The 16,372-nt window shown below is 55.2% G+C and overlaps 1 protein-coding gene across 1 annotated transcript in view; it reads left to right on the top strand.

The window, feature by feature from the left end:
• Window positions 1-16,073, top strand: part of rhbg (Rh family B glycoprotein) — a 50,389-nt gene extending 34,316 nt beyond the window's left edge. Inside the window, 6 exon segments of the mRNA XM_085978544.1 lie at window positions 735-901; window positions 2,943-3,080; window positions 7,022-7,155; window positions 9,675-9,793; window positions 14,437-14,510; window positions 15,750-16,073. Of these exon segments, the coding sequence (XP_085834670.1) occupies window positions 735-901; window positions 2,943-3,080; window positions 7,022-7,155; window positions 9,675-9,793; window positions 14,437-14,510; window positions 15,750-15,821 (704 nt within the window). The 3' untranslated portion in view covers window positions 15,822-16,073.
• The last annotated feature ends 299 nt before the right edge of the window (window positions 16,074-16,372 follow it).

Here is a 16,372-nt window from a genome sequence, read left to right as displayed (position 1 = left end):
TTCAATGAGATCCCCTCTCATTCTTCTAAACTCCAGCGAGTATAAGCCCAATCGACCCAATCTCTCCTCAATACGTCATTCCTGCCATCCCAGGTATCAGTCTGGTGAATCTTCGCTGCACTCCCTCCATGGCAAGAACGTCCTTCCTCAGGTAAGGCGACCAAAACTGCACACAATACTCAAGATGTGGTCTCACCAAAGCCCTGTACAACTGCAGCAAGACATCCTTGCTCCTGTACTCCTGTTCAGTAAGTGCAGTTTGGTGAGATTTGAACATTGAGCCAGTCACTGTGTGACTGACTCACCCCTCGATAGTGCGGCCCTTTTTATTTAATCGTTCTCGGGGATGTGGGCGTCGCTGGCAAGGCCGGCATTTATTGCCCATCCCTAGTTGCCACTCGAGAAGGTGGTGGTGAGCCGCCTTCTTGAACCGCTGCAGTCCCGTGTGGTGAAGGTACTCCCACAGTGCTGTTAGGGAGGGAGTTCCAGGATTTTGACCCAGCGACGATGAAGGAACGGCCCGATATATTTTTGAGTCAGGATGGTGTGTGTGACTCGGAGGGGAACTTGGAGGTGGCGGTGTTCCCATGCGCCTGCTGCCCTCGTCCTTCTAGGTGGTAGAGGTGGCGGGTTTGGGGATGCTGCCAAAGAAGCCTTGGCGAGTTGCTGCAGTGCATCTTGTAGCTGGTACCGGTGAGTGGGATCTGCCGCTGACCTTCTCTGTTTTCCCGCAGGTGCAATCTATCTCTGGATGTTCTGGCCCAGCTTTAACTCTGCGGTGACCAATCTGGGCAGCGCTCAACACCGGACTGCCCTCAACACCTACTACTCGCTGGCCGCCTGCACCCTCGCCACCTTTGCGACCTCCAGCGCTGTCAACGAGGAAGGGAAGCTGGACATGGTACGGCCCGTTCGGACCAGCCCGGGTTTGCGGCTATGTGCTGCCGTTGTGTACATTGCTTGCGTTTCTGGTCAGACGGGCGGCCAGTGCGGCCAAGGCTGCTCACCCCATCGGATGAACCTGCCCTCCTCGGGTGCAAAGGTCCATCTCCCCACCACCCCCCCACCCCCCATCCAATCACCATGGCGTTGCCCAGGAGACGGCACACTCGGGGCAAAGATTGACACACTGGCGACCTCCCTGGGGCATTGCTCGCGAGGAGAGACACGGAGTATTATTCTGCCGCTCAGGCGCATCCCCAACAGACTTGGAATGCCCCTTTAAGGACGCCCGCGTCTAGTCGCGGTAGGCGGGCACGTCCCAAAGCCGCTTCGAGTGCTTGCCGCCGACGGTGAGCGTCCGCGCCCGCGCGGGCTCCTGGCTCCAGGGTGGAGAAAACCAGCGTGCGATCACCGGCTCTCTCCTTCCACCTCTTCGAAACGCGTCAGCCCTGCGCCTGACCCGTGACCTTTGTGCAGGGAGCCGGTCGACCTCCCGTGCCATTGCTCACCGGAGAGTCGGGGAATCCGGCATCGCTTTCGGGTGAAGCCGGGGTCAGAGGGCAGGGGTTAAATGGATCAGAATTCTGAAGTCCTGTTTCTCGTCCGTATTTTTAATGCAATGCTTTGATTTGATTTATTATTAATTGGGGCAGTTTGCTCCTTGTCCTGAATTGCAGGTCCAGGAACTGGGAGACACAAAATGGTGGGCACCACAGTGCCACAACTGGTGGGAGGGTGTCATTACAGCGTGACTGGTTTACATAGCTTTTATAGAGTCATAGAGTCATAGAGTCATAGAGTAATACAGCACGGATAGAGGCCCTTCGGCCCATCGTGTCCACGCCGGCCATCAAGCCCTGTCTAATCTAATCCCATATTCCAGCATTTGGCCCGTAGCCTTGTATGCTATGGCATTTCAAGTGCACATCCAAATGCTTCTTAAATGTTGTGAGGGTTTCTGCCTCCACAACCCTTTCAGGCAGTGAGTTCCAGACTCCAACCACCCTCTGGGTGAAAAAGTTCTTTCTCAAATCCCCTCTAAAGCTCCCGCCCTTTACCTTGAATCTATGCCCCCTAGTTATCGACCCCTCTACTAAGGGAAAAAGCTCCTCAGCATCCATCCTATCTATGCCCCTGATAATTTTGTACACCTCAATCATGTCCCCCCTCAGCCTCCTCAGCTCCAAGGAAAACAAACCCAACCTGCCCAGTCTCTCTTCATAGCTGAAGCGCTCCAGCCCTGGTAACATCCTGGTGAACCTCCTCTGCACCCTCTCTAACGCGATCACATCCTTCCTGTAGTGTGGCGACCAGAACTGCACACAATATTCCAGCTGTGGCCTAACCAGTGTTTTATACAGCTCCATCATAACCTCCTTGCTCTTATATTCAATGCCTCGGCTAATGAAGGCAAGTATCCCATATGCCTTTTTTACCACCTTATCCACCTGTTCCGCCGCCTTCAGGGATCTGTGTACTTGCACACCCAGATCCCTCTGACCCTCCGTCTTGCCTAGGGTCTTTCCATTCATTGTGTATTCCTTTGCCTTGTTAGTCCCCCCAAAGTGCATCACCTCGCACTTTTCCGGGTTAAATTCCATTTGCCACTGTTCCGCCCATCTGACCAACCCATCTATATCGTCCTGCAGACTGAGGCTACCCTCCTCGCTATTTACCACCCTACCAATTTTTGTATCATCCGCGAACTTACTGATCATACCCTTTACATTCATATCCAAGTCATTAATGTAGACCACAAACAGCAAGGGACCCAGCACCGATCCCTGTGGTACCCCACTGGCCACAGGCTTCCAGTCACAAAAACAACCTTCGACCATCACCCTCTGCCATCACTTTCTCCCATTATAAATGTTTAATTGCTAACGGTGGTTGGGGGTGGGGAAGTTGACATGCGGGTGTGATGGCAGGGAGCGAGGTTGCGGCTGAGAGGCAGTGAGGGCTTTTTAACCGCGGTTTCGCTTGTCCCCCCCCCTTTGCAGGTGCACATCCAGAACGCGGCTCTGGCGGGAGGCGTGGCTCTTGGCACCGCCGGTGAAATGATGCTGACCCCCTACGGTGCCATGATTGTGGGGTTCATCGCCGGCGTCATCTCCACGCTCGGCTTCAAGTACCTGACGGTGAGTCCGGGACCCCCCCACCCCCTCTCTCGCTTCCCTCCGTCGTCCAGCGGGGCAGGGACTGAACCTGTCCTGGTCATAGAAACATAGAAACATAGAAGATAGGAGCAGGAGTAGGCCATTCGGCCCCTCAAGCCCGCTCCGCCATTCAATGAGATCATGGCTGATCATCCAAATTCAGTACCCTGTCCCTGCCTTCTCCCCATATCCCTTGATCCCTTTAGCCTTAAGAAATATATCCAACTCCTTCTTGAATATATTTAATGAATAGGCCTCAACTGCCTTCTGTGGTAGAGAAGTCCACAGGTTCACCACTCTCTGGGTGAAGAAATTCCTCCTCATCTCTGTCCTAAATGGCTTACCCCTTATCCTTAGACTGTGACCCCTGGTTCTGGACTCCCCTGCCATCGGGAACATCCTTCCTGCATCTAGTCTGTCCAGTCCTGTTAGAATTTTATAAGTTTCAATGAGATCCCCTCTCATTCTTCTAAACTCCAGCGAGTATAAGCCCAATCGACCCAATCTCTCCTCATACGTCATTCCTGCCATCCCAGGTATCAGTCTGGTGAATCTTCGCTGCACTCCCTCCATGGCAAGAACATCCTTCCTCAGATAAGGCGACCAAAACTGCACACAATACTCAAGGTGTGGTCTCACCAAGGCCCTGTACAACTGCAGCAAGACATCCTAGCTGATAAGGGAATTAGGGGTTACGGGGAGCGGGCAGGGAAGTGGACGTGAGTCTAGGTTCGGATCAGCCATGATCCTATTAAATGGCGGAGCAGGCCCGAGGGGCCGTATGGCCTACTCCTGCTCCTACTTCTTATGTTCTTATGTACTCGAATTCTCTCGCTACGAAGGCCAACATACCATTTGCCTTCTTAACTGCCTGCTGCACCTGCATGCTTACCTTCAGCGACTGGTGCACAAGGACACCCAGGTCTCGTTGCACTTCCCCTTCTCCCAATCAGATCATAATCTGCCTTCCTGTTTTTGCCACCAAAGTGAATAACCTCGCATTTATCCACGTTATATTGCATCTGCCATGCATCTGCCCAATCACCCAACCTGTCCAAATCATCCTGGAGTTTCTCGGCATCCTCCTCACAGCACACACGTCCCGTTCCTTCTCGGGATGTGGGTGGCACTGACATACGTACATACGAATTGGGAGCAGGAGTCGGCCACTCGGCCCCTCGAGCCTGCTCCGCCACCCAATCAGATCACGGCTGATCCGATTACCCCACATTCCCGCCTACCCCCCGATAACCTTTCACCCCCCCCTGCTCACCAAGAATCTATCGACCTCTGCCTTAAAAATATTCAAAGACTCTGCTTCCACTGCCCTCTGAGGAAGAGAGTTCCAAAGGCTCACCACCCCCTGTGAGAAAGCATTTCTCCTCATCTCCGTCTCAAATGGGCGACCCCTTATTTTTAAACAGTGACCCCCCTAGTTCTAGATTCTCCCACAAGAGGAAACATCCTCTCCACATCCGCCCTGTCCAAACCCCTCAGGATCTTATATGATTCAATCAAGTCATCTCTTACTCTTCTACAACTCATTGGAGTTCAGAAGAATGAGAGGCGATCTTATTGAAACATATAAGATTGTGAAGGGGTTGGATCGAGTGGATGCGGGGAGGATGTTCCCGATGATGGGTGAAACTAGAACTAGGGGGCATAGTCTTAGAATAAGGGGCTGCTCTTTCAAAACTGAGATGAGGAGGAACTACTTCACTCAGAGGGTGGTAGGTCCATGGAATATGCTGCCCCAAAAAGCTGTAGAAGCTACATCATTACATAAATTTAAAACAGAAATAGACAGTTTCCTAGAAGTAAAGGGAATTAAGGGTTATGGGGAGCGGGAAGGAATTTGGACATGAGTCTAGGTTCGGATCGGACATGGCCCTGTGGGTAGCGGAGCGGGCCCAGGGGCCGTGTAGCCTGATCCTGCTCCTATTTCGTGTGTCTAATTCTGTTAGATTCAGGAGATGGTTCTGTGATAGTGGATTGGCGGTTAGGATCAGATCAGCCATGATCTTATTGAATGGCGGAGCAAGCTCGAGGGGCCGATTGGCCTACTCCTGCTCCTATTTCTTATGTTCTTATGTAAACTCCAGCGGATACAAGCCTAGCCCTGTCCAACCTTTCCTCATAAGACGACACGAAACTAGGTGGGACTGTGAGTTGTGAGGAGGATGCAAAGAGGCTTTAAGGCGATTTAGACAAGTTGAGCGAGTGGGCAAATACATGGCAGATGCAGTATAACGTGGATAAATGTGAAGTTATCCACTTCGGTAGGAAAAACAGAAAGGTAGAGTATTATTTAAATGGTGCTAGATTGGGAAATGTTGATGTACAGAGGGACCTGGGTGTCCTTGTACACCAGTCACTGAAAGCAAACATGCAGGTGCAGCAAGCAGTTAGGAAGGCAAATGGTATGTTGGCCTTCATTGCAAGAGGATTTGAGTACAGCAGCAAGGATGTCTTACTACAGTTATACAGGGCCTTGGTGAGACCACACCTGGGGTACTGTGTGCAGTTTTGGTCTCCTTACCTAAGAAAGGATATACTTGCCATAGAGGGAGTGCAGCGAAGGTTCACCAGACTGATTCCTGGGACGGCAGGATTGCCGTATGAGGAGAGATTGGGTCGACTAGGCCTGTATTCACTAGAATTTAGAAGAATGAGAGGGGATCTCATTGAAACGTATAAAATTCTGACAGGGCTAGACAGACTGGATGCAGGGAGGATGTTTCCCTTGGCTGGGGGGGGTCTAGAACGAGGGGTCACAGTCTCAGGATACGGGGCAGGACATTTAGGACTGAGATGAGGAGAAATGTCTTCACTCAGAGGGTGGTGAACCTGTGGAATTCTCTACCACAGAAGGCTGTGGAGGCCAAGTCACTGAATATATTGAAGAAGGAGATCGATAGATTTCTAGACACAAAAGGCATCAAGGGGTATGGGGAGAGAGCGGGAATATGGTATTGAGATAGAGGATCAGCCATGATCTTATTGAATGGCGGTGCAGGCTCGAAGGGCCGAATGGCTGACTCCTGCTCCTATTTCTTATGTTCTTAAGTATTTCTCCAATTGCCCTTTTGAAAGTTACTATTGAATCTGCTTCCACCGCCCTTTCAGGCAGCGCATTCCAGATCACAACAACTCGCTGCGTAAAAACAATGTTGTTCCTCATGTCGCCTCTGGTACTATTGCCAATCGTAGCCAGAGACTCACCTGCCGCGGCTTCTCTTCCCGCTCCCGCACCCTTACCTCTGGAGTCATCCCCCTCCCCCCCCACCCCCATCCCCCCGCCCAAACATCTCTCCTTGGACCCCTCCTCTTGCTCATCTACAAAGCTGCCCCTCGGCGACATCATCTGAAAACTCAGTGTCAGGCTCCACCCGTACGCTGACGACGCCCGGCTCTACCTCGCCACCACCCCTCCACAGTCTCCGATTGTGTCTAAAGCCCTGGAACTCGCTCCCTAAACCTCTCCACCACTCTCTCTCGCTCTCTCTCTCTCTCTCTCCTTTAAGACCCTCCTTAAAACCGACCTCTTTGGCCAAGCTTTTGGTCGTCGGTCCCAGTATCCCCTGCTGTGGCTCACGGTCCAATTTATGTCTGAACTACGCTCCTGTGAAGTGCCCTGGGACGTTCAAGGCGCTACATAAATGCAATTTGCTGCTGTTCAGTCGCGGCGATCCCTCCTCCCCCTCCCGGTTGGAGCCGGTCCCATGGAATTCTGTGCAATCCCAGACTGGGTTTTCTCCCGTGATGGGGAGAGGTCTGTCATTTTAAGGTGGGGGTCTGTGGACATTGCTGATCCAAACAGGGTCTTGGAATAAGACCATTGCCTGCCATCGTGGCCCCTTACTCTGAGGAGTTTGAATGGCAGCAAGTCTGTGGAATACTAACTCTGCCTTCTCCTCTCCAAGCCAATTCTGGACTCCAAGTTGAAAATACAGGATACGTGCGGAGTGCATAATCTGCATGGGATGCCAGGAATTCTGGGCGGCCTAGTGGGAGCCATTTTGGCCAGCATGGCGACACGGGAGATCTACGGCGATGGGTGAGTCTCGGGAACGCTTCCTCGGTTCGTTCTCGGGGGTCAGGGCGGCGCGGGAATGGACGGTGCCCGTGGGGATCTGCAAATAGGTGGGGTTGAGGGCTTTGGGGAGAAGGAGGGGTTGAGGGATTGGGGGAGTGGGTGGGGCTGAGGGATAGGAGGAGAAGGTGGGGTTGAGGGCTATGGGGTGAAGGTGGGGTTGGGGGCTATGGGGTGAAGGAGGGGTTGAGGGATAGGGGGAGAGGGTGGGGTTGAGGGATGGGGGAGTGGGTGGGGTTGAGGGATGGGGTGAAGGTGGGGTTGAGGGATGGGGGTGAAGGTGGGGTTGAGGGATGGGGGGAGTGGGTGGGGTTGAGGAATGGGGGAGTGGGTGGGGTTGAGGAATGGGGGAGTGGGTGGGGTTGAGGGATGGGGGGAGAAGGTGGGGTTGAGGAATGGGGGAGTGGGTGGGGTTGAGGGATGGGGGGAGAAGGTGGGGTTGAGGAATGGGGGAGTGGGTGGGGTTGAGGGATGGGGGGAGTGGGTGGGGTTGAGGAATGGGGGAGTGGGTGGGGTTGAGGAATGGGGGAGTGGGTGGGGTTGAGGAATGGGGGAGTGGGTGGGGTTGAGGGCTATGGGGGAGAAGGTGGGGTTGAGGGATGGGGGAGTGGGTGGGGTTGAGGAATGGGGGAGTGGGTGGGGTTGAGGAATGGGGGAGTGGGTGGGGTTGAGGGATGGGGGAGTGGGTGGGGTTGAGGGATGGGGGAGTGGGTGGGGTTGAGGGATGGGGGAGTGGGTGGGGTTGAGGGATGGGGGAGTGGGTGGGGTTGAGGAATGGGGGAGTGGGTGGGGTTGAGGGATGGGGGAGTGGGTGGGGTTGAGGAATGGGGGAGTGGGTGGGGTTGAGGGATGGGGGGAGTGGGTGGGGTTGAGGAATGGGGGAGTGGGTGGGGTTGAGGGCTATGGGGGAGAAGGTGGGGTTGAGGGATGGGGGAGTGGGTGGGGTTGAGGGATGGGGTGGAGGTGGGGTTGAGGGATGGGGGGAGTGGGTGGGATGGAGGGCTATGGGGGAGAAGGTGGGGTTGAAGGATGGGGGAGTGGGTGGGGTTGAGGGATGGGGTGGAGGTGGGGTTGAGGGATGGGGGGAGTGGGTGGGGTTGAGGGCTATGGGGGAGAAGGTGGGGTTGAAGGATGGGGGAGTGGGTGGGGTTGAGGGCTATGGGGGAGAAGGTGGGGTTGAAGGATGGGGGGAGTGGGTGGGGTTGAGGGCTATGGGGGAGAAGGTGGGGTTGAAGGATGGGGGAGTGGGTGGGGTTGAGGGATGGGGTGGAGGTGGGGTTGAGGGATGGGGGGAGTGGGTGGGGTTGAGGGCTATGGGGGAGAAGGTGGGGTTGAAGGATGGGGGAGTGGGTGGGGTTGAGGGCTATGGGGGAGAAGGTGGGGTTGAAGGATGGGGGGAGTGGGTGGGGTTGAGGGCTATGGGGGAGAAGGTGGGGTTGAAGGATGGGGGAGTGGGTGGGGTTGAGGGCTATGGGGGAGAAGGTGGGGTTGAAGGATGGGGGGAGTGGGTGGGGTTGAGGGCTATGGGGGGAGTGGGTGGGGTTGAGGGATGGGGGAGTGGGTGGGGTTGAGGGCTATGGGGGAGAAGGTGGGGTTGAAGGATGGGGGAGTGGGTGGGGTTGAGGGATGGGGTGAAGGTGGGGTTGAGGAATGGGGGAGTGGGTGGGGTTGAGGGATGGGGGAGTGGGTGGGGTTGAGGGCTATGGGGGTGAAGGTGGGGTTGTTGGATATGGGGTGTGAAGGTGGGGTTGAGGGCTATGGGGGTGAAGGTGGGGTTGTGGGATATGGGGTGTGAAGGTGGGGTTGAGGGATGGGGTGAAGGTGGGGTTGAGGAATGGGGGTGAAGGTGGGGTTGAGGGATGTGAGGAGAAGGTGGGGTTGAGGGATGGGGGTTGAAGGTGGGGTTGAGGAATGGGGGAGAGGTGGGTTTCCTATTTCACACAGCCCGTGTCGGCAGTGAACACTCCCAGTGTTGGTTCCTTTACATCAAATCAAACCAAATCAAATCAACTTTTATTGTCATTGTTAGTGCACAAGTGCAGTACAATGAAATGTAGGCTTGTGGCTCCCGAGAGTGTACATTTGGATTAAGACATTTAAACATTCAACATACATTTGGCTTGTAATACATGAACATAAACATAACCATAATAAAGTGCATTGGCAGATGTGCAGGCTTTAGTGTTTATTTGTGGAGTTCAGTAGGATGACAGCCCTGAGAAAGAAGCTGTTCCTAAATCTGGTCGTACGGGTGCGAATGCATCTGTAGCGTCTCCCAGATGGCAGGAGGGCGAACAGACTGTGGCTGGGGTGGGTAGGGTCTTTGATGATGGACCGTGACCTCCGCAGACAGCGTTTCTGGTATATATGCTCTATGGTCGGTAGCCGTAGCTACAGTAGCTGATAACTCCGGTCTAACCTCGATCCTAAGCTGCTGATCGCTGGTTTAATGGTTGATTTTCCCGGTAATCTGTGTGCCTCAGTCTCCAGGATGTTTTCCCATTGCTGGACCATGAAAGGTCGGCAAAAGAGCAAGGATTGTACCAGGCCCTCGCCGTGGCCGTCACCCTGGGAATCGCCTTGATTGGAGGGACCATTGTAGGTAGGTTCATCTCTCCAACACTCCTGTATCTAGGGAGGTCCCGCGAACCCCTCTCTCACACTCCTGTATCTGGGGAGGTCCCTCTAACCCCTCTCTCACACTCCTGTATCTAGGGAGGTCCCACGAACCCCTCTCTCACACTCCTGTATCTGGGGAGGTCCCTCTAACCCCTCTCTCACACTTCTGTATCTGGGGAGGTCCCTCTAACCCCTCTCTCACACTCCTGTATCTGTGGAGGCCCCTCTAACCCCTCTCTCACACTCTTGTATCTGGGGAGGTCCCTCTAACCCCTCTCTGACAATCCTGTATCTGGGGAGGTCCCTCTAACCCTCTCTCTCACACTCCTGTATCTCAGGAGGTCACTCTAACCCCTCTCTCACACTCTCCTGTACCTGAGGAGGTCACTCTAACCCTTCTATCTCTCACTCCTGTATCTGGGGAGGTCACTCTAACCCCTCTCTCTCACTCCTGTATCTGGCGGGGTCCCTCTAACCCCACTCTCTCACACTCCTGTATCTGGAGAGGTTCCTCTAACCCCTCTCTCTCACACTCCTGTATCTGGGGAGGTCCCTCTAACCTCTCTCTCACACTCCTGTATCTGGGGAGGTCCCTCTAACCCCTCTCTCTCACACTCCTGTATCTGAGGAGGTCCCTCTAACCCCACTCTCACACTCCTGTATCTGGGGAGGTCCCTCTAACCCCTCTCTCACACTCCTGTATCTGGGGAGGTCCCTCTAACCCCTCTCTCACACTCCTGTATCTGCGGAGGTCCCTCTATCCCCTCTCTCACACTCCTGTATCTGATGAGGTTCCTCTAACCCCCCTCTCTCACACTCCTGTATCTGGGGAGGTCCCTCTAACCCCTCTCTCACACTCCTGTATCTGCGGAGGTCCCTCTATCCCCTCTCTCACACTCCTGTATCTGATGAGGTTCCTCTAACCCCCCTCTCTCACACTCCTGTATCTAGGGAGGTCTCTCTAACCCCTCTCACACACTCCTGTATCTGGGGAGCTCCCTCTAACCCCTCTCTCTCACACTCCTGTAGCTGGGGAGGTTTCTCTAACCCCTCTCTCACACACTCCTGTATCTGGGGAGGTCCCTCTAAACCCTCTCACACACTCCTGTAGCTGGGGAGGTCCCTCTAACCCCTCTCTCACACTCCTGTATCTGGCGAGGTCCCTCTAAAACCTCTCACACACTCCTGTATCTGGGGAGGTCCCTCGAACCCTCTCTCACACTCCTATATCTGGTGAGGTCCCTCTAACCCCTCTCTCACACTCCTGTATCTGGCGAGGTCCCTCTAAACCCTCTCACACACTCCTGTATCTGGGGAGGTCCCTCTAAACCCTCTCTCACACTCCTGTATCTGAGGAGGTCCCTCTAACCCCCCTCTCTCACACTCCTGTATCTGGGGAGGTCGCTCTAACCCCTCTCTCTCACACTCCTGCATCTGGGGAGGTCGCTCTAACCCCTCTCTCTCACACTCCTGTATCTGGAGAGGTCCCTCTAACCCCTCTCTCACACTCCTGTATCTGGGGAGGTCCAACTAACCCCTCTCTCACACTCCTGTATCTGGGGAGGTCCCACTAACCCCTCTCTCACACTCCTGTATCTGGGGAGGTCCCTCTAACCCCTCTCTCACACTCCTGTATCTGGGGAGGTCCCTCTAACCCCTCTCTCTCTCACTCCTGCATCTGGGGAGGTCCCTCTAACCCCTCTCTCACACTCCTGTATCTGGGGTGGTCCCTCTAACCCCTCTCTCTCACTCCTGTATCTGCGGAGGTCCCTCTAACCCCTCTCTCACACTCCTGTATCTGGGGTGGTCCCTCTAACCCCTCTCTCTCACTCCTGTATCTGCGGAGGTCCCTCTAACCCCTCTCTCACACTCCTGTATCTGGGGAGGCCCCTCTAAACCCTCTCTCTCACTCCTGTATCTGAGAAGGTCCCTCTAACCCCTCTCTCATGCTCCTGTATCTGGGGTGGTCCCTCTAACCCCTCTCTCTCACTCCTGTATCTGAGAAGGTCCCTCTAAGCCCTCTCTCACGCTCCTGTATCGGGGGAGGTCCCTCTAACCCCTCTCTCTTACTCCTGTATCGGGGGAGGTCCCTCTAACCCCTCTCTCACACTCCTGTATCTGGGGAGGTCCCTCTAACCCCTCTCTCTCTCACTCCTGTATCGGGGGAGGTCCCTCTAACCCCTCTCTCTCACTCCTGTATCTGGGGAGGTCCCTCTAACCCCTCTCTCACACTCCTGTATCTGGGGAGGCCCCTCTAACCCCTCTCTCTCACACTCCTGTATCTGGGGAGGTCCCTCTAACCTCTCTCTCACACTCCTGTATCTGGGGAGGTCCCTCTAACCCCTCTCTCACACTCCTGTATCTGGGGAGGTCCCTCTAACCCCTCTCACACACTCCTGTATCTGGGGAGGTACCTCTAACCCCTCTCTCTCACACTCCTGTATCTGGGGAGGTCCCTCTAACCCCTCTCTCACACTCCTGTATCTGGGGAGGTCCCTCTAACCCCTCTCTCACACTCCTGTATCTGGGGAGGTCCCTCTAACCCCTCTCTCTCACACTCCTGTATCTGGGGAGGTCCCTCTAACCCCTCTCTCTCACACTCCTGTATCTGGGGAGGTCCCTCTAACCCCTCTCTCACACTCCTGTATCTGGGGAGGTCCCTCTAACCTCTCTCACACACTCCTGTATCTGGGGAGGTCCCTCTAACCCCTCTCTCACACTCCTGTATCTGGGGAGGTCCCTCTAACCCCTCTCACACACTCCTGTATCTGGGGAGGTCCCTCTAACCCCTCTCACACACTCCTGTATCTGGGGAGGTCCCTCTAACCCCTCTCTCACACTCCTGTATCTGGGGAGGTCCCTCTAACCCCTCTCTCTCACACTCCTGTATCTGGGGAGGTCCCTCTAACCCCTGTCTCTCACACTCCTGTATCTGGGGAGGTCCCTCTAACCCCTCTCTCACACTCCTGTATCTGGGGAGGTCCCTCTAACCTCTCTCACACACTCCTGTATCTGGGGAGGTCCCTCTAACCCCTCTCACACACTCCTGTATCTGGGGAGGTCCCTCTAACTCCTCTCACACACTCCTGTATCTGGGGAGATCCCTCTAACCCCTCTCACACACTCCTGTATCTGGGGAGGTCCCTCTAACCCCTCTCACACACACTCCTGTATCTGGGGAGGTCCCTCTAACCCCTCTCTCACACTCCTGTATCTGGGGAGGTCCCTCTAACCCCTCTCTCACACTCCTGTATCTGGGGAGGTCCCTCTAACCCCTCTCACACACTCCTGTATCTGGGGAGGTCCCTCTAACCCCTCCCTCACACACTCCTGTATCTGGGGAGGTCCCTCTAACCCCACTCTCTCACACTCCTGTATCTGGGGAGTTCCCTCTAACCCCTCTCTCTCACACTCCTGTGGAGGTCCCTCTAACCCCTCTCACTCCTGTATCTGGGGAGGTCCCTCTAACCCCTCTCTCACACTCCTGTATCTGGGGAGGTCCCTCTAACCTCTCTCTCACACTCCTGTATCTGGGGAGGTCCCTCTAACCCCTCTCTCACACTCCTGTATCTGGGGAGGCCCCTCTAACCTCTCTCTCACACTCCTGTATCTAGGGAGGTCCCTCTAACCCCTCTCACACACTCCTGTATCTGGGGAGGTCCCTCTAACCCCTCTCTCACACTCCTGTATCTGGGGAGGTTCCACTAACCCCTCTCTCTCACACTCCTGTATCTAGGGAGGTCCCTCTAACCCCCCTCTCACACTCCTGTATCTGAGGAAGTCCCTCTAATCCCTCTCTCACACTCCTGTATCTGGGGAGGTCCCTCTAACCCCTCTCTCACACTCCTGTATCTGGGGAGGTCCCTCTAACCCCTCTCTCACACACTCCTGTATCTGGGGAGGTTCCACTAACCCCTCTCTCTCACACTCCTGTATCTGGGGAGGTCCCTCTAACCTCTCTCTCACACTCCTGTATCTGGGGAGGTCCCTCTAACCCCTCTCTCACACACTCCTGTATCTGGGGAGGTCCCTCTAACCCCTCTCTCACACTCCTGTATCTGGAGAGGTCCCTCTAACCCCTCTCTCACACTCCTGTATCTGAGGAAGTCCCTCTAACCCCTCTCTCACACTCCTGTATCTGGGGAGGTCCCTCTAACCCCTCTCTCACACACTCCTGTATCTGGGGAGGTCCCTCTAACCCCTCTCTCACACTCCTGTATCTGGAGAGGTCCCTCTAACCCCTCTCTCACACACTCCTGGATCTCTCTATGGGCTGTTCTCCTCTGAACTTTCCTCTCCTGACCCTCCGAAGCTCTAATCCGTTATCCTGCTCTTTCGCTCTTCCTCGCTGCGTTAAAACCGAGACTCATCGCACCCTCGGATTTGAAGACCTTCTATCTGAAGGACCTCGCGCCTCCTCCTCCCCTTCCTCGGTCTCCCCCCTCCCTCCTGCAATCTACAGGGCTCAAAAACCCCAACCCTAGCGTCAAGTAATCCCTACCTGCTGCTTTAACGCCCCCCCTACCCCCCTCCCCCCCCCTCCCCCCTCCTCGCTGACTGTTTTCAAGCTTGCTGTCCTGAACTCTGGCAGTTTAATCTTCCATTTTTCTTTTCATTCAACCCCAGGTTTCATCTTGAAGCTGCCGATCTGGGGAGTTCCGGCCGACACTCAGTGCTTCTCTGACCAGCCGTACTGGGAGGTGAGTCTGTTGGGCGGTCAGGAGTTGGGGTGAGGGGCTGGGGCCGGGATCCAAACTCCGCCCGGCATTCAGTGCGACCTCCTTCCGAGCGATTCTGTTGTCGGAGCGAGTGGAGTGAGGCGGGGGGTGGGGGAGGTGTAAAGAAGAAAGATTTTCCATTTCTCCAGCGCCTTTCACCACCTCAGGACGTCCCGCAGCGCTTCACAGCCAATGAAGTACTTTTTTTGAAGTGTGGTCACTGTTGTAATGTGGGAAACGCGGCAGCCAATTTGCGCACAGCAAGCTCCCACAAACAGCTATGTGATAATGACCGGATCATCTGTTTTAGTGATGTTGATTGAGGGATAAATATTGGGCCCAGGACACCGGGGAGAACTCCCCCTGCTCTTCTTCCAATAGTGGCCGTGGGATCTTTTACATCCACCCGAGAGGGCAGACGGGGCCTCGGTTTAACGTCTCATCTGAAAGATGGCACCTCCGACAGTGCGACACTCCCTCAGTACCGCCCCTCAGACAGTGCGGCGCTCCCTCAGTACTACCCCTCCGACAGTGCGGCGCTCCCTCAGTACTGCCCATCCAACAGTGCAGCACTCCCTCAGTACTGCCCCTCCGACAGTGCGGCGCTCCCTCAGTACCGCTCCTCCGACAGTGCGGTGCTCCCTCAGTACTGCCCATCCGACAGTGCAGCACTCCCTCAGTACTGCCCCTCCGACAGTACGGCGCTCCCTCAGTACTGCCCATCCGACAGTGCAGCACTCCCTCAGTACCGCCCCTCAGACAGTGCGGCGCTCCCTCAGTACTGCCCATCCGACAGTGCAGCTCTCCCTCAGTACCGCCCCTCCGACAGTGCGGTGCTCCCTCAGTACCGCCCCTCCGACAGTGCGGCGCTCCCTCAGTACCGCTCCTCCGACAGTGCGGCGCTCCCTCAGTACTGCCCCTCCGACAGTGCGGCGCTCCCTCAGTACTGCCCCTCCGACAGTGCAGTGCTCCCTCAGTACCGCCCCTCCGACAGTGCGGCGCTCCCTCAGTACTGCCCCTCCGACAGTACGGCGCTCCCTCAGTACCGCCCCTCCGACAGTGCGGCGCTCCCTCAGTACCGCCCCTCCGACAGTGCGGCGCTCCCTCAGTACCGCCCCTCCGACAGTACGGCGCTCCCTCAGTACTGCCGGAGACCGAGCGCCCCAACGAGAGGACCGACCTTCGCTCCTTCTCACTGTCTTTGTCTTCCCACCGCTCCAGCTTCCCGATGATGACTGGGGTCACGGCGAGATGGTGCCCGTGAAGATCGAGGAGGTGGAGAAGCTCACGTAGAAAGACCGCCGCGCGGGACCAGGCCGGCGCTCCGCGGAGAAACCGGAGCGAAAACCTCGAGACTCCAGCCACGATAATCACCACAAAGAAAGGCCTAAAATAGTATTTTAATGTTTGTTTATTAAAAGTTAATCTCTAGCTGTTTTTTTTATATACAATGGGATGTACGTACCCAGAGGGCCTTTGTCAGGCCTAGTGAGTTGCTTTGTGGGCCAGCCTGCATCAGGGTTTAATAAATAAAATTCTCTTTTCCTTCTTGTATTCACTTGCACTTAACTTTAACAGCAACAACTCATAGAAACATAGAAGATCGGAGCAGGAGGAGGCCATTCGGCCCCTCGAGCCTGCTCCACCATTCAATGAGATCATGAATCCAAATTCAGTACCCTGTCCCTGCCTTCTCCCCATATCCCTTGATCCCTTTAGCCTTAAGAAATATATCCAACTCCTTCTTGAATATATTTAATGAATTGGCCTCTACTGCCTTCTGTGGTAGAGAATTCCACAGGTTCACCACTCTCTGGGTGAAGAAATTCCTCCTTATCTCAGTC

The sequence above is a fragment of the Somniosus microcephalus genome, unplaced genomic scaffold (genome assembly GCF_052327205.1).
Source record: "Somniosus microcephalus isolate GS21.2 unplaced genomic scaffold, FLI_Smic_1.0 unresolved_chr7, whole genome shotgun sequence".
Classification (NCBI taxonomy): Eukaryota; Metazoa; Chordata; class Chondrichthyes; order Squaliformes; family Somniosidae; genus Somniosus; species Somniosus microcephalus.
This window is presented reverse-complemented; position numbering and strand designations above follow the sequence as displayed.